Raw genomic sequence first — 24,583 nt, 5'->3', positions numbered from 1 at the left:
GGGAGTGGTGATAGTGGTACGTCTTTTGAGGAGAAGGGAACGGTGGGAAGAGTACAAATACTATCCTTCCTCTACAGCTGAGAGTAGCGGTATCTTCTGATACCTCCCCCACCCCCTCTATTCAAGAAAGAAGGATCCAAATGGAGTGAGTACAAAGAAGATTTATTAGGTTAATTATGCGCAATTAAGAGTCAGTTGTACAAAATGAGCCTAAGGGCTTGCCTACGCTGTCACTGAGAGGCATACTTAGCTAGCCGTATCCACTTGTACCTTATTTTGCAACTTGCACTAAAACAATCCATATTATAACATTTGTCTTTTAAACAGAGTCCAACTAGGAATCGGTCTGTAGGCATCTTTGTCTCTCGTGGCATACCTGGCTCTAATTATGAGCGGTAAAAGCAGGAATTGAGGTGCAGAAGCCTGGAAATCCACAACGGGAAGTTACAGGTTCAGTAGTTCCCAATGTCTTGTGTTTGTAGCATGCAGCACCCATGTACCCCACAGGAAGGTAAGCTGGGAGATTTAGTCTCAGAGCTACTTGGACTGCACAGCTGCCAGGGCTTGAGTTTACAGGTTTTCAATGTCAATGATCAGTGCTTGAGGGTTTGAGGGCGGCCTGAAGTCGGCCATAAGTAGCATGTAAACCAGACTAAATAAATTGTGTTCTTATAGGCTTAGGAAAATGAAAGCAGAAGGGGGATATGATTACTCTGTAGAAATGTATCAGGGTAGGGGGGTGAATACCAGGGAAGGAAAAGGACTGTTTCAGCCGAAGGGTAAGTTTGGCACAAGAACAAAGCTAACTGGCCACGTGAATTTGGGCTGGTAATTGAAAAAAGGTTTGTAACTCTGAGTTGAGATGCATCTGTTTCGGCTCTGGAAAAGCCTACTAAGGGAAGTAAAACACTGAGCTAGAGTTGAGATGGAACTTGATCTACATATGAAGAAGATCATAAGATGATGGTGCCTATGCTGGCATGGGACTGGACTCAGTTACCCAGGAGTTAAATTGTTAACCCTCACCTTCTTCCAAATATGAGAGCCAAATGCTGCCAAAACTTGGGGAGTCTTGCATCTGGATTATCAGAGAAATTGGATTGGTGAACCCCTTGGTGCTGTTTAGCAATTTAGCTAGTAGTCGGTCTCCGCGGTACAATGCTTTCCTCATTGTGTTGGGGGAGTGGAACGGTACTGATTTCCCAAACTCAGCGGCTGCCCGCTTAGCAAAGCTTTGGTGCTTTTCAGGCGTGGGAAACCAGTCAAAACCTTGGAGTGAAGCTCTAGCCCAAGGCTTCAGAGATACTTGGCTGCATTACTGAATGACCTGGCTTGGATGGGACTAGTCTCTGGTGGCCCAAGTTCAAATTCAGCATCATTTTCACTATACTCTCCCTGGAGCCTTCTATTCCGCTGGCACCCCAAAATGGTTTTTTTTGGTATCTATAATATGCTTTATAAATACAAGGTCTACTTTCCTTGTGAGCATGTTAACTGTCTTCATTTCAAAGATGGATGAAGCTGAAGCACATGGAAATGATATGGCCTGTACTCCAAAGCCCCTGCGGAGTTGAAGGCGGTAGAAGCACAATTCTGGTGCCTGAGTCCCTGTCTAGCGCTGCTGCAGATAAGTAGGTAGAAAATTGGTGGTTTCCCTTTGCTGGCCAATTCACAAAGCACAGCCGGTGTCAGTTGTTAGCCTAAAGGGCTCACAGCAAGCAGAATTAACAGCAGATTTCTTCTTGAGGGGTGGGGGAAGAGGGAAGATTGTAATTGCAGGGAGATGATAATGTACTGGCTTTCTAACCGCAGCCTCTACACATAATAGCACCCTTTTCCTGCCCGCTCGGATGGTGTTGGTAAAATGTGTGCATCTTCCTTTTGAAAGATCAACGTTGCCAATGCTCCTTGGAAGAAAAGCCAAACTCAACCCTGACCTAGTTGTGTGGAATAAATCTATGGTGGGATAAAGCCAAAGCAAGCAGTGTATTCATGTGTTGAGACTGTGCTGGAGGTCCAGAAGTGAGACAGGCTGCATGAGATGTATAGGACAGTTTCTATGGCTACCGCCACAATTGGGTGAGCTGTCAGGATGTCAAGGTGAATCACTGTTTTCTACTGTTTCAGGAAGAAGTGATTTTTTTTTTTTTTCCCCTAACACATTCTGCCCTGGCCTACAGCAATGCTGTACCTTTCTGGGCCAAAGCTAGAGGTAGTGTAAGCAGGGGTGTAAGTTATAAGTTGGTCACGAGCTGATCACCTTCACTATCCACCGTAAAGCTGGCAAGTCAGTCAGCAATGCAAAAGTCCTCGCCTTCAGGAAAGCTGACTTTGACAAGCTTAGGAGGCTTGTCGGTGAGGCCCTAAGGGACCACGAACCCAAGGGGAGGGGAGTTCAAGAAGAGTGGTTGCTCCTCAAAGGAGCGATCCTCGATGCACAAACTAAGGCTATTCCATCTCGGAGGAAAGGCAGCAAAAGGGCACAGCAGCCCCCCTGGCTCTCCAGGGAACTCGCAGACCTCCTGCAGTTAAAAAGACAGACCTACAAAGGCTGGAGGACGGGATCCACCTCCAAGGAGGAGTACTCTGCGCTGGTCCAGACCTGCAGGGAGCAAACCAGAATAGCCAAGGCTGCGACAGAACTCCAACTGCCTACTAGGATCAAGAACAATAAAAAGTCCTTTTTTAGATATGTGGGGAGCCGGAGGAAAAGCAAGGACAACACTGGACCCCTGCTAAACCAGGTGGGGCAACTGACAACTGACCCACAGGAAAAAGCCAACCTATTAAATGGGTACTTTGCGTTGGTCTTTCACCAGTCCCGTGGGACGTCCATACCCATTACAGGACAGGGAGGCCCGGGTGAGGGAGATCCCCTGCCCTCCAACAATGCTGACCTTGTGAAGGAACACCTCGAGAGGCTGGACACCTTCAAGTCAGCCGGCCCCGACAATCTACACCCTAGGGTACTCAGGGAGCTGGCGAGCATCATAGCCCAGCCCCAGCATGGATCTTCAAGAGCTCCTGGCGCTCTGGTGAAGTGCCTGAAGACTGGAAGAAGGCCAATGTGATGCCTATCTTCAAGAAAGGGAGGAGAGTGGATCCGGCAAACTACAGGTCCATCAGCCTGACCTCTATCCTGGGGAAGGTCTTAGAAAAGATTATCAAAGAGGCCGTTCTGAACAGATTGGCCGACGGCAAACCCTGAGGGATAGCCAGCATGGGTTTGTTGCAGGTAGGTCTTGCTTGACCAATCTCATTTCCTTCTACAACCAGGTGACCTATCACCTGGACAAGGGGGAAGAGATTGATGTCGTATATCTTGACTTTAAAAAAGCCTTCAATCTGGTATCCCATGATCACCTCTTGGCAAAACTGGCTAACTGCAGCCTCGACCTCACCACGATCCATTGGTTGGGGAATTGGCTCCGCGGTCAGACCCAGAGGGCGGTGGTTGATGGAAGTCAATTGTCTTGGTGCGCGGTCACCAGTGGGGACCCCCAAGGCTCTGTCCTTGGACCTATATTGTTCAACATCTTCATTAATGATGTGGACATTGGAGTCAGAAGCGGACTGGCCAAGTTCGCCGATGACACCAAACTCGGGGGTAAAGCATCCACACCAGAAGACAGGAGGGCGATCCAGGTTGACCTTGACAGGCTTAGGAAATGGGCAGACAAGAACCTGATGGTGTTTAACTCCGAAAAATGCAAGGTTCTCCACCTTGGGAGGAAAAACCTGCAGCATGCTTATAGGCTTGGCAGTGCTACACTGGCTAGCGCTACGGATGAAAGGGACTTGGGGGTCATCATTGACCACAAGATGAATATGAACCTTCAATGTGATTCTGCAGCTAGTAAAGCAAGCAAAACGCTGGCTTGCATCCATAGATGCTTCTCAAGCAAATCCCGGGACGTCGTTCTCCCCTCGTACTCGGCCTTGGTGAGGCCGCAGCTGGAGTACTGCGTCCAGTTTTGGGCTCCACAATTCAAAAAGGATGTGGAGAAGCTTGAGGGAGTGCAGAGGAGAGCCATGCACATGATCAGAGGTCAGGAAAACAGACCTTACAACGACAGGCTGAGAGCCATGGAGCTTTTTAGCCTGGAGAAGCGCAGGCTCAGGGGTGATCTGGTGGCCAACTATAAGTTTATCAGGGGTGCTCACCAGGATCTGGGGAAATGTCTGTTCACCAGAGCGCCCCAAGGGATGCCAAGGTCGAATGGTCACAAACTCCTCTGTGACCGTTTCAGGCTGGACATAAGGAAAAGCTTCTTTACTGTCTGAGCCCCCAAGGTCTGGAATAGCCTGCCATTGGAGGTGGTTCAAGCATCTACTTTGAATGCCTTCAAGGGAAAATTGGATGCTTATCTTGCTGGGATCCTATGACCCCAGCTGACTTCCTGCCCCCGGGGTGGGGGGCTGGACTCGATGATCTTCCGAGGTCCCTTCCAGCCCGAATGTCTATGAAGCTATGCAGTGGGATTGGTAGAAGTGGCTAACAGGAGTCCCCTGGATTAGCAATTTATACAGCAGATCTACAGCTTGCATCCCCTTTGAACCTGGTAGTGCTACAGTTGTGCGTAGTACTAGAGCCATTAGATGGGCTGGTTTATGCTATTGGCAACTTGATCTAAATCAGAAAGTGCATAGTCTTTTGGAAAGACTGAGAGATCTCTTTAAGTATTACCAGAGACCCCTGTTTTCTCTTTGTACCCAGGGCAGTTTCTTTCTGGTTAGGCAGAGCGTCTCAAAACCTGAACATAATTTGGAAACCCAACATTTTCCACTGAAGTGACACTGACACTGACATCCAAGACGTTAATGGCTGAGCTTAACATAGCAGCCACTCTGGGAACAGACTGCACCCACTGTTCTGCCTCCAACCTCAGCAAGTGCCTTGCTGCCAAACACGGATCTTTTAGCAGGCTGCTTGTCTTAACTTGCTACTCCACTTCTCAAACAGCCACTTACTTTTTGTATTCCTGCTGCATGAGCAACTTTCATCTTAAGTTGCCCCTGTAATAGGTTGAACTTCTGAGAGGCTCTGCTTAGGCTTTAGTATAACCTCAGGGATACTTTATCCTAGCAAAGAAAGACTTTTTGTATTGGAGACCCTGATTGCTTGAGCCATGCAAAAGTAGGCAAAGCCCTAATGAAACGTACTGAAGGGAACAAGGTGGCTGTCTAATAGAGTCCAGAAACACTTCACACTGGAGTTTTAGCACAGGAAGTTTCAAATTGCCTTTTTAATATAAAGAGAAATTAGCCAGGAGCTTGTTACATAGGTGGAGTTTGGGCAGCTTGCACACTGGGGTTAGCACTCCCACAAAATGAGACGTGATGATGTTTTTCATAAACCTCTGTGTTCAGGATCCCTGCTCCGTATCTCTCTGGAGGGAGTGCACTTTGAATAGCAAATTGCTCCATGCTATGTTGGGCCCTTGGTTCAGTGCTGATTCAGAAGGGAGCATGACCCAGGCCAAATGATCCCTCTGCTTCTTGTTGCTCTGATCTATTTGTTTTGGGAAACAGAGTTTGAATCTAGACTGTCCCTGCTTTGGTGTGTGAGATGTGTTGGGTAAGATTGTGGGTTTTGACTATGTCGGGTCTCTTTTTGTTTTGTCTTTAAAAAGGTAAATGGGACTGCTTCGCTTAGAGAAGCAATCTGGAAAGCTAAAGGAGGTAAGAAGCACTCTCCACCATGTGCAGTATGGAAAGTGCAGTTCTGTTTTGGAAAGTGTTTGTAAAAATGGTGAACATAACATATTACATTGTGGTTGAAGGATCCCTTTGTCCAAGTGCAGCTCGTTCCAACTCACACCCCACCGATGACAAAGACCCTACACTGGAACATATATATTTGGTAAGTCCAAAGAGGATCCATCCCCTCCTAGGGCTGCCTGAGCTGCAGCAACGGGCTGGGTGCTCATTCTGCCATGAGATCCCTGCAGGACCGTGGAGAACTACTGCCTCCACGAGGACAAAGGGACTTACTGGTGTGGATTTGACCGGGGTGGGGGGACTGATTCTAGCTGGACTAAAGTAGGTAGCTATAGCTCCATATGCAGAGGAGCCAGGTGGAGCACATGCAAAGGCTTACAAAGGTTTATAAGAAAATAGATACTGGTGTATGCTATTTGGCTGTACACAAGTGATGAGTCGTATTTGGAGTCTGATGTGACTTGTATCCTCTGTCTTGCCAACACGCAGGTCCATTTGGGAACCTGGCCTGGTGGCAAACTTTCAGGAAGTATTCAAGTGCAGAAAAAGTATTTTCATTGAATTCAATTAACAATGTAATAATGTTTGAATATTCGGCTTTGTGGGCAGCCTTTAAGTTGCCTCAGACTTGTTGAGATAGGTTGGAAATGGTCTGCGCTTCCACAAGTATGATGAGCTCCCTTCATTCTCCCAGACAAGAAACAGCAAGAGATGCTGCATCGGGAGAGACCTTTTCAGTGGGTTAAAAGCTCCAGCATTCAAAAATGTAAGTGGCTAGGTCCAGACCTCAAGAGTTATGATGTTCTGTTCTTTGAACAGATAGATATTCACATACGTTCCCTGCTTTTTCTTTTCTGTTTGCCTGACTCCATGATGTACTGTTATAAATATGCTACTTCAACCAAAAAAGAAAATTCTGCCCTGTAACTTATTATTAAGTATCAGCCACTCCTCTAAACCCACAGGCAGATGGCTAGGGTCCTGGGTCCTGAGCCCATTATGGTAGGAATGCTGGTCTTACATAAGAGACTGCTGAATATTAGTGGCAATAGAGAAAGCTAATTGTGACCTTCAAGAAAAGAAGAAGGAAAAGGGCACAAACTAAGCCTCCTTCTCATTCTTGATGGAGACAGAAAGATTTAGGGTTAGGCAAAAAGGAAGAGGATAGTCTGTGCACAGCATGGTAAGAGATGCACTAGGACAGGACAGAGACTTCAAGAAAGACAAATAGCACAGGGCTGCGTTCTGCTCTCGGTTACCAGTACTTCCCTTCAAGTCCACTGAAGTCTTTGGAGCTGTGCTGGTGTAACAGAGCAGAATTTGACCCGCTGAGCTGAGTGCCAAATGAGTGTTTTATGTCAAGGCCCACTGCAAGGATGCAAAATGTGAGGCTGGGGTGATAACATCAGGGATATGGCCCTGCCCTGTGCCTAGACTTGGATCCGGAGAACGCTGGTACCTTCCTACAGCAAAACCCTGTTGTTCCAAATCATCTAGTAAAATCCTTTGAAAGGGACTTGGAGAGACAGGTACCTTGAGACCAAGCAGCATGGGATATTGGGGTCAGGGCTTCTCTCCAAAAAGGAACCATGCCTCATGGCTACTGAAGCATTTGGACAAACTCTAGACAAATACCTAACTGGACTGGTCATGGTTTTGTGGCTGTGGAGGGTCAGTTAAAACGCCTGAGGGGAAAAGGCCTGTCCTTCTTAGTGCACAAAGTTTGTAGCGGTCTCCTTTTTGGAGCTGTTAGGTGGTAGGAGGAAGATGTTGCCTGTCCCTCTAATCAGACATGCACAGGTTGATGTGAACGATGCGTCTACGGCAGTGATTCTCTGTCAGGGTGCTAAGGCACGCTGGAGTGCTACAAGATCTTTTAAAGGGTGTGGATTATTAGCACGGTTAGGTGTGCAAACACCTGTACACGATTCACCCAATAAACCTAGATCCCAAGTCAGAATTCGTAGTGTCACAACCACTCTGACCTGTTGTGGTCTTTCTGACTTGTTTGCAACAGAAGAATTGCTCTCTTGTTTTTTCACTATGAAAAAATAAGTGAAAGCTAAAAGCTGGCAATTTCCAACAGGTGCCTTGAGTGTAAAAAGGTTTACACGCGCTAGTTTAGAGGCATAAGGAATATTTTAATGGCTGGCTCTACTTTCCCACCCCCACTATGGTGGCTCCCTATAAAGTTTCATCTACGTTGCCAAAGCCATGGCTATAGCTCAGCACCCGCACCGCACCACCTTTTCTTGTTGTCTGCTGTCCCTCTCCATTACAATCAAAGTAGGGAAATGATTCAGGCTGGCTGGGCCTTGGCTCGCTCTTTCTACAATCCCAGGGTACCTAAAACTGATGTAATTTTGCAAGGCCTCCTCAGTGTTGATATGTAGTGATATAATTGGTTTTTTTCCCCATTGCTATCAATATGCAGCAGCAAGAGGGTGCTGCAAATAAGTGGGTTGGCAGCTAGTGCTGGCTTTGCTTAAATGGCTTATTAATGTCATGCAATTATGTAGCATTTTCCTACTCACAACATGTTTACTAACCTTTTATAAAGAAGACCTTTAACTTGCCAGTGGGGTGGAAAGTAGGAGCTCGCTAGTGGTAGACAGCAATACTACAACACTTCGGGACAGAAAATAAAAACATACCCTATATGCATGCACCTTGCATAGAGATCTCTTGCATTCTTCATAGTTGTCTTATGTATTCAAAAATTGTAGGTTTAGTTTGCTGCAAGCAGATCCCAGAACCAGGTGTCCTACAGTCCAGTAGCTCCCATTTTTGCTCTTTATCTGAGTGAGGCTGCAGAAGAAAGTCATTCCAGCATGGAAAATAAGGAGCAATGAAAGGAGGGAGGAGGAGCACGCATCTCTCAGCTGAACGGGGGGGGAGGCAGAACTTCCTGGAGTCTGTGAATATCAAAGCATTCAAAATGGGAGTTCGTATGGGTTATCTTTGCACTGTTCATAGCCAAGGAAGGAAAGTAGGCTGATAGTTATAGAGGAAAAAAGAGCCACTACCCCCAAAAAGCCATATCTAGTTGTCTCCAGGGAAAAGCTGATGATTGGGTAGTGATGCTTAAAGCTGTCCAGATTGCAGCTCCCTACATATGAGAACCCATAATTGATACCCAAGTGCTTTCTTCCATAGACTATGTAAAACCCTCACCCTAAATTTGTCCCACCAGAAAAGAGCTTCAATATGCTCTATTCCTGAAATTAAACAAATGGAAGTACTATGATGAGGCCCTTTCTTAGCACATAGTGCTTTTGGTTGCATCCTTGTGTATTTAGGCTTTAAACTCTTGGGGGAAAGAGGCTGTCTCTTCTTGCCCACACTAGCTAAACCAGTCAGATTATGCAGCCACTGCTAACTGTGGGAAGACAAATCTGATTACACAGTACATGCCTGCTAAACCACAAGATGAGATGATTGCTGCACAAGAAGGAATGTACTTATGTAGCTTGGCCGGGCCGTGCTGCTGTTGTAGGAGTTTAACTTCCATCTCTCTTAATACGTCACTGGGTTGATTCATTGGAAGGCAAGATCAGGATCAGTTTGTAGATCACCTGTGCATGCCATTCAAGGTCCTACATCCCCCTAGCCTGGGCACAGGTGAGCATTATGACGTGGCATCAGTGTGACATGTTGTGGTAACTTGTTTGCGGCCCTGAAGGTGAGTTACAATGTCGCACACACAGCACAACAGCCTTTTTCCTACGAGATCACAGGCAAGTATGGTGGTTACCTGTGCAACACTGCCCCAGAAAGGTATGGGAACAATGCCAAGGCTGCCCTGCCCAGTGACTGTGAAGTTGCTGGGAGTTACAGAAAGTTTCTGCAAGCTACCTAACAGGACTTAATTGGTTTAGGCCTGGACTATTTTACTGTTAAAAAAGGAAAGCAGTCAGGAAGGAGTTGAGACACAAGCCTGAATTGTTAGAAGTGACCAAACAATCTTGCAGACTTCTGCAAAGACACTCATTAATTCACCTCATTTATGTTTTGAACCTGGGGCTTATGCAACTCTAGACATGGCTCTGGCAGTAGTTTGTTTGGATCCCACTGCTCAATGTGTGTACAGGCAGGGTATGCAAACAGAGGTAGGTACTAAGGCATGTATCTGCATATTTGAGTACCAAAATACCTTGATGCACTTGCTCAGTCTGACACGCTGCAGTGCGACTGTCTGCTAAAGAGATTATCTTGTGGTTAGAGATTTGGCAGCTGGGCAAGAATGCAACTAGAAGGACTCTATTCCAGGAAAGCGTGGGTCTAAGCACGTGAATGGATACCGGGAGCTCTCCTGACACAGGACTTCAGCAAACTAAGAAGTACTTCAGACTAAGAACTACAGGACAGGGAACCTGAAAGTTCATGAAAACAAAAATCCTTGTGTTTAAACTGCCCTTACCACCAGCGTGGGTTTTGCATGCGCACAAATTTGCAACATTTAAAATGCACTTTTGGGGTGTTTCAGATGTTGCTATGTCATTGGTATTCACCAGTAAAGCAACTATGCATGCTCAGTGATAAATCACAAACGCAAGATATGGGAAAGGTGTGGAGAATGCCGGGTTTGCACGACTGATCAGGTGTGCACCTCACAACAGCTTTTCCTCATGGTATTATCTTATGGTATTACGTGGGATTATTGGTCTCAAGAAGTGCTTCGGAGAAATTTGAACCTGGAAGCGTAGCTGTTAATTGGAACGTAGGAATCGCCACACTTAGGTTCCTTTAGGTCACTATCCTGCCTCTAGTATGGGCCAGTAATAGTTGTTTCTAAGGAAAAACTCCCTGCTCTCAGGGAAAGTTTCTTTCTCAGATGCTGGTATGTATCCCCACCAGCTTGATGTATTTTTTTTTTACATAAAGCATGCCAAAGTCTCCTGGCATGGAGAGGTTAAACTTTTTAATTTAAGGTTTATTTCTATATATGAAATAGTTAAAATTGGGGCAGCTGTGATTCCAAGTTACGGGGTCATAGGCAACCCCCTTCTCCCCAACTCCATTCATATGAACCCAACAGTATCTCTGAGTGTCAACACTCCTTTCTGCAACAGAGGGGAGGTCTATGTTGAACAGGATCCTGTTGTGCTAGGCATTGCGTGTGCTGGAGTACATATGGGTTTTATGCCCTGAAGAGCTGAGCACCTGAACAGATAAGACGGTCAGGGGACAGGGATGCAGCAGGAAGCAGACGGAGCATACGGCAAGTCAGCAAATACGACGTTGTGCCATGATTAAAGCAGAACAAACTTTAGGTGGGTTTTAAAGGGGATTTAATTCAGCAGAGATGAGGGTGAAGGGATGGAGAAAGGAGGTGGAGAAGAGAGCAGGGGAGACAGATGGGAAGGGGCTGGAGCGAAGGGGCGATCCCAGGAGAGTTGGGCTAGTTGCACCTAGGGGAAGTGGTTGATGTTGGCAGTGCCCTGAAGCGGTGCGGCTTGTCCCTAAGCTGCCTGGCTCGAGGATGCTGGCTCCTCTCTGGGATTTCATTGCCCCAAGCCCACATGGCTCACGAGGAGGGCGCTAAATGGGGAAGCGGGTGACCATCCTGCGCGGAGGAGAGGGGTGTCCCTAGCCCAGCCCCATCTCCTCCCCACCACACAAAGCTGCAGTCCCAGGGCTGGACGCTGACTCCTTTCAAGGCCCCGCTAAACCCCTCTTCCAGGGGGCTCCTTTCACCTATCCCAGCCGTTACCTTCTGCCACAGACAAGACCACCTCGGAGGGAAAAAGCATCAGGCGGGCTCTACCTCCCGGAGCTAATCCAGCCTCTCGGGATCGATTTGGACCCGCACACCGAGCACTGTTGTGCTGCACACAGCGGCAGATCGCTGCTTTGTATCTGGAGCTGCTTTATTTTACTTAGGATAATGCTGGCTGCTGCCTGCCCCCTCCTTGGGACGAACAGGCACTGTGGACCTCTGCCACAGGTGCCAAGGGAGCTATTCATTAATATAAGTACGTCTGTTTTGTAAGACTGCCTCTTGCAGGACCCCCAGGGCTGCTTTGCAGCAAACAGGAGGGTACTTCTGAGCGGGCAGTGCCACCTTCTCTGCCAAGTGAGCAGGAGGCTCCCATCCATTATACACTGAGCATGAGACAGAAACACTTGAGGAGAGAACTTGCTACCAACCTCAAAGCCCATTAGATTGGCAATTAAGAGTTACATGGTGTTACCTGGATAAAAATAATCAGCTCTTCATAGTGGGTCAGATATTCTGTGGGAGGAATATTTTCCTTTACTGGCTCTTACGTTTGACTATTCATAACAGGCCAAATAGTGAGCTGTTTTAATTGACCAAATTAACCAAGTGAAAACCACCCCCTCACCCTCTTGCTGTCTCTACAGTAGTTATTTAGCAAGGCTAAGTGATATTAGTCAAGCTGTGCTTGCATGCGTAGCATTATTTCCAAGGCCAAAATGACTGCAGTTTACTTTATGATGAGGGAGAACGTCAAGACTTAGTGGGAAGCTTTAATGCTTCTGATAGAAGTTTTATTGGCCATTAAGCGAGAAAGAGGTAAATATATTAGTTGAACTCTTGCCCCACATGAAAAACTGTGGATGTCTAAGACCGAGTCTGTAATTGCTGAAGCATCTTAGTAATTTTCATATCCCAACACCCAAGAAATTCCACCATTAGCTGGTTATCAAGGACAGAAAACAGCTGGATCTTTACCACCCTGACCTTTACTAAATTAAATAAGTAACAAATATATCCTGAAATGTATTCTCCATTTAAGATTTAGTCATTTTAATATTGTTTCCCATCTTGACTTGACAGCCTGAGAAGAAAGAGCCTACCGCAGGTTTCAAAAGCACCTGGCTCATTCTGCTTTCTTTATATCACTTTCCAAAATTTACCTCCGCAGCTCTGAACATTTCAAAGTATTTGACCCCCACCAAAGTTAGGATCCATCTCTCCTCTCCAAGATTATTTTAAAGCGGTAAACAAAAGGAGAGATGCTGCCAACTGGAAGAAACGGAGATTGTTTTTTCTCCGTGCAAATTACTTTTAAAAACCAAGTAAAAAAATTTTTTTTATAAGTTTCTTCCCTGTTTCTGTTCTACCACAAATTGGTTATAGGAGAAGAAGACAGGCAGTGGAACTTAAATAGAAAAATCATTATCTCCATGCCATAGAGGAGAGTGACCTTAAAGAAACACTTGAGATGCACATTAAAAGCTCTTTTTTTAGCATGACTACTTAGGGCTCCCTACACACCAGCTGTCCCACGCTTGTATTGGAAGCGAGCGTGCTATAGGAGGACTTCAGCCAGGTCTCTACCAGTCTCACATCCCTATTGCAGATATAGCCCAAGTCATCTACCACAGCCAGGTTGTTGGGCTCCATGGTTGGATCCAACACACTGAAGTCACAAAACAAAGGACCCAACCAGGGAGACTTTTACAAGCCAGGACGGAGGACAGCACAGTAAGCATAAGGCCGCTGGCAATCTGTTTCTTTTGAAATTTGGGCTGGACCCCAAAAGGTATATCCAGGTCTCCAGGAGAGCCGGCAAAGATCACCAAAAGGGCTGGGGTCTGAAGTCTTGACTTTCCCATGCTTCTCGGTAGGGGCTGGGCCTTGGTTTAGAGCCAAACTTTTTGTCAGACATGTCACAAATTAGCCCCATGCTGCCTGGGAGTCACTCCAATCCTGTTCCCCTACCCGAACATCTGCTCCGCTTTTTGCTCCCTGCCCTGTGCTGATTTGCTGCTCTTTTCTGCCCCTTGCTATCTGCTGCCGTTGCTGCCTATTCCCTCCCATCGACCACGTGCCACGCAGAGACTGCCAGTACCACTTACGGCAAACCTGCTGCAGTTTGGCCTCCCCTGTCTGCGGCTGTCTATTAAATACAACAGCAAATAGGTCTCCCCCCGCTGAAGGATGGGAAGATCAGGAAACCAGGCTCATCCCTGGTCAAGAGGGTGGCATTTAAGGCTTGTCTATGGATGAAGTTAATCAGGAATAATTTACAGGAATGGTTATTCCAGAATAACTGCATGCATGGACACTTGTTCTGGGATAATTATGAGTCCTTGTCCCTGGATTTATTCCAAAATAGCTATATTATTTTAAACTCACTCCCAAGCTTATTCTGGAGTAACTCTCAGGAACCCTAATTCAACCTCCTGGGAGCTGACTATATGTATGTATGTCAGGATCCTACCCACTGTACTAGGACCCCAGCCTTTTGGATAGTCTGGGAAATGCACAAGCCTTGAAGAGACTAGTAATAAATGGACTTCACTCCTGTAGAATTCATATGAGACTTCAAACACCACCTTTATTTTAAATAAAGCTGCACGAAAAATATATACACGTTTCAACCATGTTCAACCATGACTTTAATATAGAAATTGTTCCTGGCATACCTTTTAAAAAGTTTAAATGGACTATATTATGGATGTTCTAAAAACTCAAGGAAGAGCTTGATCTGGAAGGTTTTGGGTGTTGTGTCTTAACCCAACTCTCACTTATTCCTCCCAGGTCAGCTCTTCAGAGTACAGTCTTGCTTCCAAGCTAACAAAATATTACAAAAGTGTCCGTAAAGAAGGCTAGTAATAAATAAGGCTATTTACCACATATGGTCCCAGAAGAAGCAGCGACCAGTCAAGCCCGCTGTCAACTGGGCTGTGAAAATCAGGTCGAGGTCTTTTGTTGCCTCACTCCCGCAACAGAAACTTGTACAAATTCTACGTTAAAAAGTCCAATAGAGTAATTACCACATCCTGCTTAAATGACAGAGCAAATATTTGAGTTTCTTATTAAAAAAGCCAAAAAAAATGATAAATGATCTGTATGTGGAAAAATGGAGACATAGATGCCATATCCCACGGTCGATGCAAGTTGAGTACTGAACTATCCAAAATGAAGAGACTGCCTTAAGAGACATTCAGCTCCTGAATGATAATGGCTTTAGACAAGAATAGCTTTAATAACGGCGCTGCCTGCACATGAATAGCCCCTGAGGCTGTGTTGATGGCTCTTATCGGGCCACAGTGATTTCCCTCACCTTGATAGAGCCTATAGTGACATACTGAAACAATTAAATTGCTTTAGGAAGGTGGCTGGAATATAGGGGGACGATGGCTGAGTTTCCCTGGCTAAGGGTTAGCAATAACAATAACTAGTAGAAGAAAGGGATCCACGCAGTTTGAACTTCCTCGGGACCATTCCTGCAGTGATTCACTGCACGTTACATAGCACTTGGTTGCAAAAGAAAATGATTAGATTTAAAACCACAAAAACCCATGAGTCTACTCTTGAGGAATTCTGAGTAAGACTCTGGATATTGTAGACTTCCAGATACGTTAGCCAAACATCTTTACACACAGTTCTAGCTAGCAAAGGACATTTTGACTAGTGTAGACTGCACGGAAGACTGATGAAATGCTGTAGTCTTTTGCAAGTAAGGGTGATGTCTGGCTAACTGTATTCTAGTATTAAAATTGATAAGACCTGACTGTGAAGGACCATTCTTCTACACTTTATACCCTTTCTTGCTGCTATGGTTATGGTAAGATTAAGCAAGTTACTCAGTACGTAAAGGTTTGATCTCTCAGCGCACGTCTATATGTGCAATTAAGGCAAAGCAATAAACTCCAGAGTTTATTGCTCCTGGATACACTGTTTGAATGTGCACCCGGGACTGCAGCACGTTGAGCTGCATCGAAGCAGCCCTGGCTGGCAGGGGGTGCCAGGGGTCAGCCTGCCAGGCCAGGGCTGCTTCCCCTCCTGCTCGACGTGCTGCACAGGGGCTGGCTGGGGCATGAGGGTGCTCCAGTGCAGGGCCAGCCGACAGGCAGCCCCCACACTGAAGCACCCTTGTGCTCCAGCCAGCCAGGGCAATGTCTACACGTGCACTGCTGCAAAGCAAAAAACTCCATGGCAGGATAGTAGTTATAAATTAGTACTATCCTGTAAATACAAGTACTATCCTGATGCAGAGTTAATTCATTTACTCCAGCCTAATAGGGGTGCATGTGTAGGCACACGTTTACTGCAGAGCTAATTAGTCTACTCCACAGTAAGTGTCTTGTGTTGAAATGCCTGCAGAGTGATAGCCACATGGAGAGCTCTCCCGTGGGGTTTCCTGAAGCACAGTGAGTGTGTTCACACACAGTGCTTTCCCCTGAGTGGAGACATATCTGTAGGCTCTCTTATAGCCTGAAATTGTGATCAGCAGAAAAGCCTGAAGCAGAGTAAGCATGTCACGTTAAACACTTAGCGGAGCGGTATCTTGTCCAGGGAAGGGACTGAGGCAAGACATGTTTCATTAGGAGTCTCTGTTAGTGCTCTACATTTCTTCTATTACCACCAGACGAGGTCCAGAATTGCCACAGGACAATCCAGCAGGATGAGAAAAAATCCCTAATGCCCCTGCTACTATTTTAACATGTTGCTAGCATAGTGTCGTTTGCAAGGTTTACTTTCCCCACTACCTGTTTATGACTGCAAACTCAACTTCAAACATCCTCCTAAAACCAGCAAGAGTCAAACCGCCGGAGAGGAAATCCATGCTGGATGAAAGCATCTTTGTTCCAACATTTTGCACAAGGGAAATGAGAATTTTTGTTTATAAGCAGTCTTTTACTCTCCCTTTCCTCCATTTTATATAAAGGCTTGATGGGTTTTTTTCAGCCCAGCACATCATTTCCTGTGTGACCTGGGTCAGGGGTGTATTTCTGTACTTCTCATGCGCTAAATTTAGGCTCCTTGCAGGAAACATCAGAGATTTAAATTTGTCTCTGGCCATAGCAGCAGCACAGTGAAGAGGAACCGAGGCCACAAGTGCTTCACCATAGTACATCTGCACATAGTACATCTGTATAAATATAGGTCTGGTGTAGACACTGTACAACAGACCTCAGGGAGCGAGAAACTCAGCAGCCACAAAGTTGTTGCTTTAGTTTGAAAATATTCTAGACATATGAGAAGCTCCAGATCCCCATGGGTCTCAAACCCTGCATTTTACTTCTACTCATCACTATCTGATTCTCCACAGAGTGCCTCAAGCCTGGTTTTTATTTCTCTTAAAGGGGTTTAATGGCTTGTGCTAAAAGGTTAATCCGACAGCACCAGTGAGCTTCACACCTGACCTCCAGCAGTGAGACCTTCCCTCCTGCTTCTCCAGCTGTGAGGTTCTCCTGAGCACAGAGCTACAAGGGTTAGTTTGGAGATGGAGACAAATATCTGCTTCATGCAAGACCCAAGAAATTCTCCTATGGCTCTGGCCAATTGCCCCTGTCACTCCCTCCCCACTTTTTATAGCAAGCCTGGGTGTAATGGCATGGGGAACGGTGTAGTTACAAACTTGGGTAGTTACTCAGCAGCTCGTTGCAAATGGGTTCCTCTCTCTCACTTAGGACTTGTGTAATCTATTAACATCCCTGCCCTGCCACCCTATATGTCTGTGTCCCACAACTCCCTTGCCCCTGGAGAGGCAGGCCTGCGCAGCTGTCTACAGAGGTGAGACAGTGATTTGTGCTTCAATCTTCTTTTGAAGGTCTGCTTAATGGCAAGCTGGATAATGAACTCCTGCCAGAAGGCATCACCTTCAGGGTAGTAGGATCAAACCTATCTTCTGTGTCTGCCATATATGGGTCAGGTGTGGAGGTGCAATAATATGGGAATGATGGTAATCTGCTGTAGGATGGAACAACCAATGCTACCCATGCCGCCAACCAAGGCTGCATCTTCCTCTTCTAAAAGGAGAACAATGAAAACAATACACCCAAGTTGAAGAGCTCTACTTGATCAAAACATTAAAAGCTCGTACGCTCAACCAAGACTTTTTCTCTCTCTCCTACTTGGTCAGTAGTGGCTGAACATTCACTATGGTCAGGTCTCAGATGACTGCAGGCCATGCAGCTTGCTCTACCTGACACTCCTAAATGCAACCTGCTCCAAGCAGCAGCATTAACAAGGTCTAGAAGGAGCCTTGCTTGGATGCAGGCAGATACCCCAGGTTACCTCTATGAAAGATAAGACAGACACGATGGAGGGAGTCAGACTGCAGCATTGCTGCAAAAACCAAGTTTGCCAGCCACCAGTGTGCTCTGCTCTCTCCTTTAGTTACAGCACTTGTACCTGCCCTGACCTCATTAAAAATGCACTACATGATTTGTATTAGATTTTGAGATTACGATCTACCCCTTTGGCATCAGCTTATTGTGACTGGGTTCATTTCATAGTTTTTTCCGTGAGTTCCCTCTTCTCATGCATCATCTGCTTATGCGAAGAGCCCAAACATTTATCTCTTGGCATCTGCCGTCTTACAGTTTTATGTCTTGCAGGAAGTTTTTCTTTTTCTTTTACAAAGAATGGTCAATGGTTTCATCCAGAGCAGACATGGAAAACTGCCATGCAAATATATTCACCCACGCACAAAATCCACTCCCCTGGACATTACCATTATGACTATACAAAAGACTAATAATAGTAAGGTAAGAATAACAGAATAACAGCAGTCACAGAGCTGTTGCCTTTCAGGGAAGAGGAGGACTCTTTCAACATCCTCTTTTTATCTTAGATTCTCCTCACCATTTTATTTCATCCCCTTTAAAAACAAACTCAATATTTGGCTTGAGACGCTGAATAATTGCCAATGTTTTTGCAATGCAACATCTGTATAAATTACATCTGTTGCTTGTCACCACCACAGTCGGACTAGTGCATAGTAAAAAAATATATTCTGAGTTGCATAAAAAACAGCTAACGCACTGGTGGAGTAGAGAGACACTTTCACAGCATGTGCTTTCCAGTTCCTACCCATTCTCCTTCCTCCCTGATGCTGGGTAAACCAGGCCTGAATTAGCTGCCATGAAAGGTGGAAATCTCTCACATCAAAGTCCATTGCCTCGATAAGGCTTTTAAGCTGCCCCAGGAACTTGTGCACAGAGGACAAGTGTTTGTCAGATGTCTTGGCTAAAGAGACTCTTTGTGAAGCCCGTTTGTATGCTCTATAGGAACGTGCACCGTGTATTCATTGATCAGAGCAGATGTGTTCCTCAGCATCTCGTGAAACGTATCCACCGTCTTTTGGTAAATGTCTCTGTGAAGCACAAATGATCGGAAAAGGTTGAGGGGCTCAGCCTTCTGGAATATCCCCGGGAAACCTAGCTCCTCTGGCACCTTACGATTTCCAATGAAGAAGTGGCATAGCTTCTTTTCCTGCAAGCTTTTCTCCAGGAATTTCAGCATGTCTTGCAGCCTGGCTTCCAGGTTTTCTGGGGCCCAGTCCTGATGGGGACGGGTCTGTAGCAAATGCAGCATTGCTGTTTTCAGGTGGTAGTTTGTGAGGCCGCTTGGACCCGAGAGGCTACATTGCTTTTCGTGCAGGAAGGAGAGGATCTGAAGGCAGCTGAGGTGGCAGGCATTGGCAGGCAGTGTTTTGGAGAGGGAATGGATGAACCGTCTCTCGTACACCGCAAAAGTAAGAAACCAGTAAGTGTTGGAGGAGGGATCAGCTGTCAGGCCGCTGCGGGGAAAGTGGGAGATGAAGTAGACATCAGAGTCTTCACATTGCACCACAGGCGTGATGTTGAAGGCGATGGACTTTCCAGACCTGAATTTTATCTTCAGGGCACCTGGGGAGTCCAAGAGGCTGAAGGTGAGATCAAATTCATACTTGTGGGATATTCTGTTCCAGGCCTTGGTGATGGCGATCTGGAACCACTTCATCACCTGGTCAGCATCCAGATACTGGGTGTTGTTAAAGCAGAGCAGGTCCTCCCTCTCGCTGTTGTGCCTGGTCTGGCTGGCTTGGCTATGGAGGAGGCACAACATGTCTTCACCCAGCTTAGTCTTGTCACAGATACAGCCTGCCACATCCTCATCCCGCCGGCAAACCTTGATGGTACCGTAGCCTTGCTTATCTGGGGGGATGGAGTCCCCAGAGCACCACACCTGCGACCGGAAACGGTAGGGCTCTGGTGGGGTAAAAGGCACAATCAAGTCGCACACATATGGCTTGCGCACCCTCCAGTTTTCATACATGCTCCCTACCCCTATGCACTCCTCTACCTCCATGTCAGCATCCCGGTTACACACGCTCCGTAGGGCTTCCAACAAGTCGTCTGCAAAACCTTCCACCATCTCCCGCATCCGGGCCATCTCGCCAGTGACACCCACGATGCACCTCTCATAGAAGTTGGCCAAGGTGGCCTTATTTGGCAGGGCCACCCCCTTAAATGCTTTCCCCAGGATGGCCATGTCATCCTCCTCACCGGCCCAGTCCTGCCAGTTCCCATCCTGGAAATCTTGCCTCCAGAGCTCAATCAGTAGGAAGACAACCATGGACATGGCGCTCCACAAGTCCCAACGCAGAGCATCCTCTTCGAGCTTCTCCTCCAGCTTAGGGGCCTCTTCCAAAGCCTTCTGGATGGACTCCTGCCCTGCCATCTCCTGCTCCAAGCGTAGCTGCTCCAGCCGGAGGTTCTCCTCACGCTCCTTCATCCTCTGGATGATTTCCTCCGTGTCCTCAGGGACAGTAGCATTTTCTTTGGGGAACAGGAGTGGGTGGTTGACGATAGCTGTTATCACCACCAGGCACACTCGGAAGATCCCTGCGGGCATGGCAATTCCTTTCCTGCAAGAGAGAGAGGCAGCATGGTCAGAAATGAAATAAAATCATTACTATAACCACCCTTTATCTTTTTTCCAAGTCTGATATTGTCGCCTGCAACTGGGAGTTCATGAACAAATGCCTCAGCCCAGGAAGTTCCCTGCCAGAGTGCTGAGGGATATGTAGCTGTAATGAGGAGAAAAGCAATAGACTGCAGTAGCAGCCCAGGTCAAGGGCCTACTTGAACCTAGCAGATGCAGTGCTAGGCGGGTTAGGTCACAGCAGTTCCTGTAGCTCATTGCATATGAGAGAACGACATGATGATTAGCACTGTGGCTGGTACTTCTGAGTCCCCAACCAGGATGACTAGCTGGATTGACCAGTGACAGCCTTTGCATAAGCCCAGATCAGGGTTCAAACTCACAACTCTGGAGTCATAGTGAGAAACCACTTTATAGATTTCATAGACATTCAGGCTGGAAGGGACCTTGGAAGATCATCGAGTCCAGCCCCCCGCCCAAAGGGCAGGAAGTCAGCTGGGGTCATAGGATCATCATAAATATATCATCATAAATCATAGCCTGTCCAAGAAGGACGAGCAAGAGGATCCAGCTACAGCCACCCATGCTTCTGTTGTTCTTCACCCAATGTGATTGCTATTTGGGCATTAGTGGGCCCTCCCCATCCCACCCACAGGGAAGTGGGTGGAAACAGTGCCCTCCCCTCCTTTAGGAAGACCCCTTCCCATCTGAGAACCAGGTACAAAGGGCAGACAAAGAAGTGCTGGCAAGCTGCACCCCCTCCCTTTTCTGCAAGCATCCACTGCCACCCCAAAATGCATGTACAGCTTCAGTGCCAGGTGTGAGGCCAACAGCTTAGAGGCACAGCCATGGGAGGGGTATTGCCGTTTGAAGCACCCTCCATGGGAGGCATGCCAATGGCCTGTGGATATCTTCACAATCAAGCACTGGTCATTCACATCTGGACTGAGACCATGGTTACAGAGTTTAGTGCCTCCAGGAGGGAGGCCCCTAACAAACTTTTTCAACTCATTTGAAGTACCAAAGCATCAAAATACAGCAGGGCTCATGCTATGACACATCCCTTCCCAGTATACTGGCACTGGCATATGATAGCCCCTGAGAAAGTACAGGGTCTGCCACATTGCTCCTTTTCACTGGCCTTGCTTTAACCCAAAGACGGATGGTTTCAAATGCAACATGCTACTTAAATTCTGTGCTTGCGAGGCTACTAATCTGGACAATCCATGAATACACCTCCCTGCCTGGATCTAAACAAACACCTCCCACACACATCCAGAGCCACGGTCCCAGCCAGCTTGCTCTTTTTTGAAGTGCCAAGGGCATCAATGCAGAAGTGATTCTGGAGTACGTCCCACTGCCAGACGTGTGCTGCCGCTCGTTTATGTGCAGCAGCATGCCAGCGTGAGCTGCTGCATGTTACCTCCTCCTCGTCTTGGCATGGTTGAGAGACCTCAAATGATTCTGAGCAGGCTTGTTTGTTTTATTCACGATACAGTATTGGGTTCCCAACCCACGTGCACGGCCAGTGCCCTTGGATGTTATTAGTTTCACACACGAATGTACCAAGACTCTGTTAAAAGAACGTAACCTCTAGCTCTGCTGGGCACAATCCTATTGCCGCCAGGGCATCTACCCAGCACTGTTTAGGTCTCTTGGGCCACATCCACGTGAGCAGGGGCGTGTGTTTGCAGCAGCATATATAGTAACAGCACGAATTTGTGCTGCTGCTTTGTGCCGCAGTGCATGCCTCTTCTTGTGGGCTTTGCACCGGGGCACATTGCCCTGCTGCTCCATGGTGGGTGGGAGAGGGGGTGCTGGCTGGGGTGTGCCTTCCTCCACATGCCTTGCTGGCTGGATGGGCTGTAGTGTGCCTCGAGACGGGGGAGCAGGCAGCCCTGGGCTGGCTGCTCCCCTGTCTCCACGTGCCTCAGCCCAGGGGCTCCACTGCAGGGCCCCCATGCTGGGCACATGCAGCTCCCATCTTGAGGCACGCTGCCCCCCAGCAAGCCAGGGAGCAGCTGACTGGGGCACAAGGTGCCCAGGGCTGCCTGCTCCCCCATCTCCACGTCTGTCCCGGCACACACCATTTGGGTGCACTTTGAGCTACTTTTTGATTCAGGGTTTTTTTGCTCCTGGGAAATCCTGGTAGCAAATTTTGCCCTGGTGCTGAAAATTAGTAGCACCGTGCAGAGTTAAATGTGCCAGGCTTATGGTTTGTGGTGCTGCAAAGGGGTTTATGGCACCACCAGCTGCATGTGCCGGCACATCTGGATCTGGCCCTGGAGTTTTGTTTTAGCATAAGTTGTGCTCCAGCTGTTGAGGCTGCCAGGGTGACATTTTCTTTGCTTGGAAGTTGGTTTCTATCGGTGCTTAAATGTCTTAAACTCCCTTCCATGGTAAGACCATCCAAAGATGATGAATTTGCCAGTAACTTGAGCTTCACAGTACTGTGAAGAGAGCTGCAGGGTGAAGGGGGTCAGTTTTGGGTCTGGGCACACAGGAGAGTTTGGGAAGGGCTTGGTGGTTTTTGAAAGAGACCCCTCATACGTGTGGGCGCACAAGAGAAGGGTGTGCCCAGGAAAAAAAATACTTGCTATGAAACTTTAATTGTGATGAAAATAAGTTAAAAAAAGATATCAAGCAAAACCAGAGGGAATGAACTAGGTCATAAAACAACTAGTGTAGCTCTACATAGGTATTATGGGGAGCCCATCACCATTGCTTTTAGGCAACCATAGTAGCCTCTTCTTTGGCATGAGAGGCTTTCTTTATGTACAGTTCACGAGCCGCCTATCTTTATGGTTCCTCAGGTCATAAATCCATCCCGTAGAGGGAACCTACTATCATCCTTACACCGTACACCTTAGTCACTGAGCTTTATGGCAGCAGAGAAAACACAGCCCAGAGAGCTGTCCCAGCCCCAAGAGCACAGACCAAGGTTGACAAGGACAATCTCCATTAGACGTTAGAAGTACGGGCCTGTGGAGATGCATCCCATCCAGCAGCAAACACAATCACAGACACGCCATTCAGATCACCGCAACCTTTCAAGCTGTAAGACAATAACCTTCCATTGCAAATATACAGTCGCTCTTCCACCCGCAGAGACTGTCTATACTTAGGTGATACCATCTCTTACTAAGATTCTGCTAGAATACTGTAACACGGCACCTCTACACGTGTGCTTGACTGCTCATTAGATGAATTTAATGCACAGTAAAGTGTTACTGTCTGCATGCGTGCAGTAGATTAATTTACTCCAACAGAGGATAGTAATTATTGCACTTAAATGCATGTGTAATCGATGTCAGGATTAGTTTACTCCAGCTCAGATTGAGCCAGAGTATATTCAGCTGCATTAATTGCACGTGTAGACATGCCCACAGGCTACTATTGCAGCTCCACTCACTGTGAGCACCCTTGTTGGTAATTTAGCCAGATGGAGCTAAGCACTGTTGTGGGTTTGTGCACAGTAGTCTTACCCCTCTTGAGATCACATATTGCTTTACCAGAAAATACAGTGAAAATGTGCTAAATAGCCTTTTTGTTTGAGACCTGGCCCATGTCCTTCATTAAGGCATCAAATTAGTACCTGACTGACTGCAAGCTTTTGAGGGCAGGGACCTTGTCGTTGCGTATTTCTTGAGCCCTCCACGGTTGAACCAGCACTAATTGGCAACCGTTGGCCTCTGCTGAAGAGTGGGCTGGGCTGGGAATAGCAAGCAGGGGAGGGCTGCAAAATAAAAGGGGCATTTGCAGAAGTACGCAAAGGAAGTTTACACAATACTCAAGACAATGCCACGGGCCCTTCCCTCTCAGCGTCAGTACTTTCACTTGTGTTGCACCTTCTTTTGCACAACACACACCCATGCGGCTTCTGGGGGGAAAATAACGTTTGTCCCAGAATATCCTTGTTTCTGCACCTCCCATTAATTAACCAGCTGCAGGTCTGGGAGCTCCCGTTATTCTGTGAGATTCATGCCCTAGTGTGGTTTAAAAATAATCAGGGGTCACCTTGTAACTTAAGGGTTTTTTATCTGTTTGCAAGGGAAGGGCAGGAAATGCCGCTGAGTTCCTTTTTTCAGCCCTGTACTGTGTTCATTTTAAGATTAAAAATAACATAGTCATATGCCAGAGCCCGGGTGTCTGTCTTTACAGGCTGTCTGCAAGGTCTGCAGTATTAGCATTGGTATATTTGACTAACCTACTATTACGATTCTCAGTCCT

General features: G+C 47.0%; 1 protein-coding gene across 2 annotated transcripts in view; it reads right to left on the bottom strand.

The window, feature by feature from the left end:
• Window positions 1-14,004: 14,004 nt before the first annotated feature.
• Window positions 14,005-24,583, bottom strand: part of ITPRIP (inositol 1,4,5-trisphosphate receptor interacting protein) — a 30,197-nt gene continuing 19,618 nt past the window's right edge. For both annotated transcript variants that reach the window (XM_006268615.4, XM_019485985.2), the window contains exon 2: window positions 14,005-20,336. In XM_006268615.4, coding sequence (XP_006268677.1) covers window positions 18,674-20,323 — 1,650 coding nt within the window. In that variant the 5' untranslated portion in view covers window positions 20,324-20,336 and the 3' untranslated portion in view covers window positions 14,005-18,673. The remainder of the gene's footprint in view (window positions 20,337-24,583) is intronic.

This window comes from Alligator mississippiensis, chromosome 6, assembly GCF_030867095.1.
Source record: "Alligator mississippiensis isolate rAllMis1 chromosome 6, rAllMis1, whole genome shotgun sequence".
Taxonomy (NCBI): domain Eukaryota; kingdom Metazoa; phylum Chordata; order Crocodylia; family Alligatoridae; genus Alligator; species Alligator mississippiensis.
This window is presented reverse-complemented; position numbering and strand designations above follow the sequence as displayed.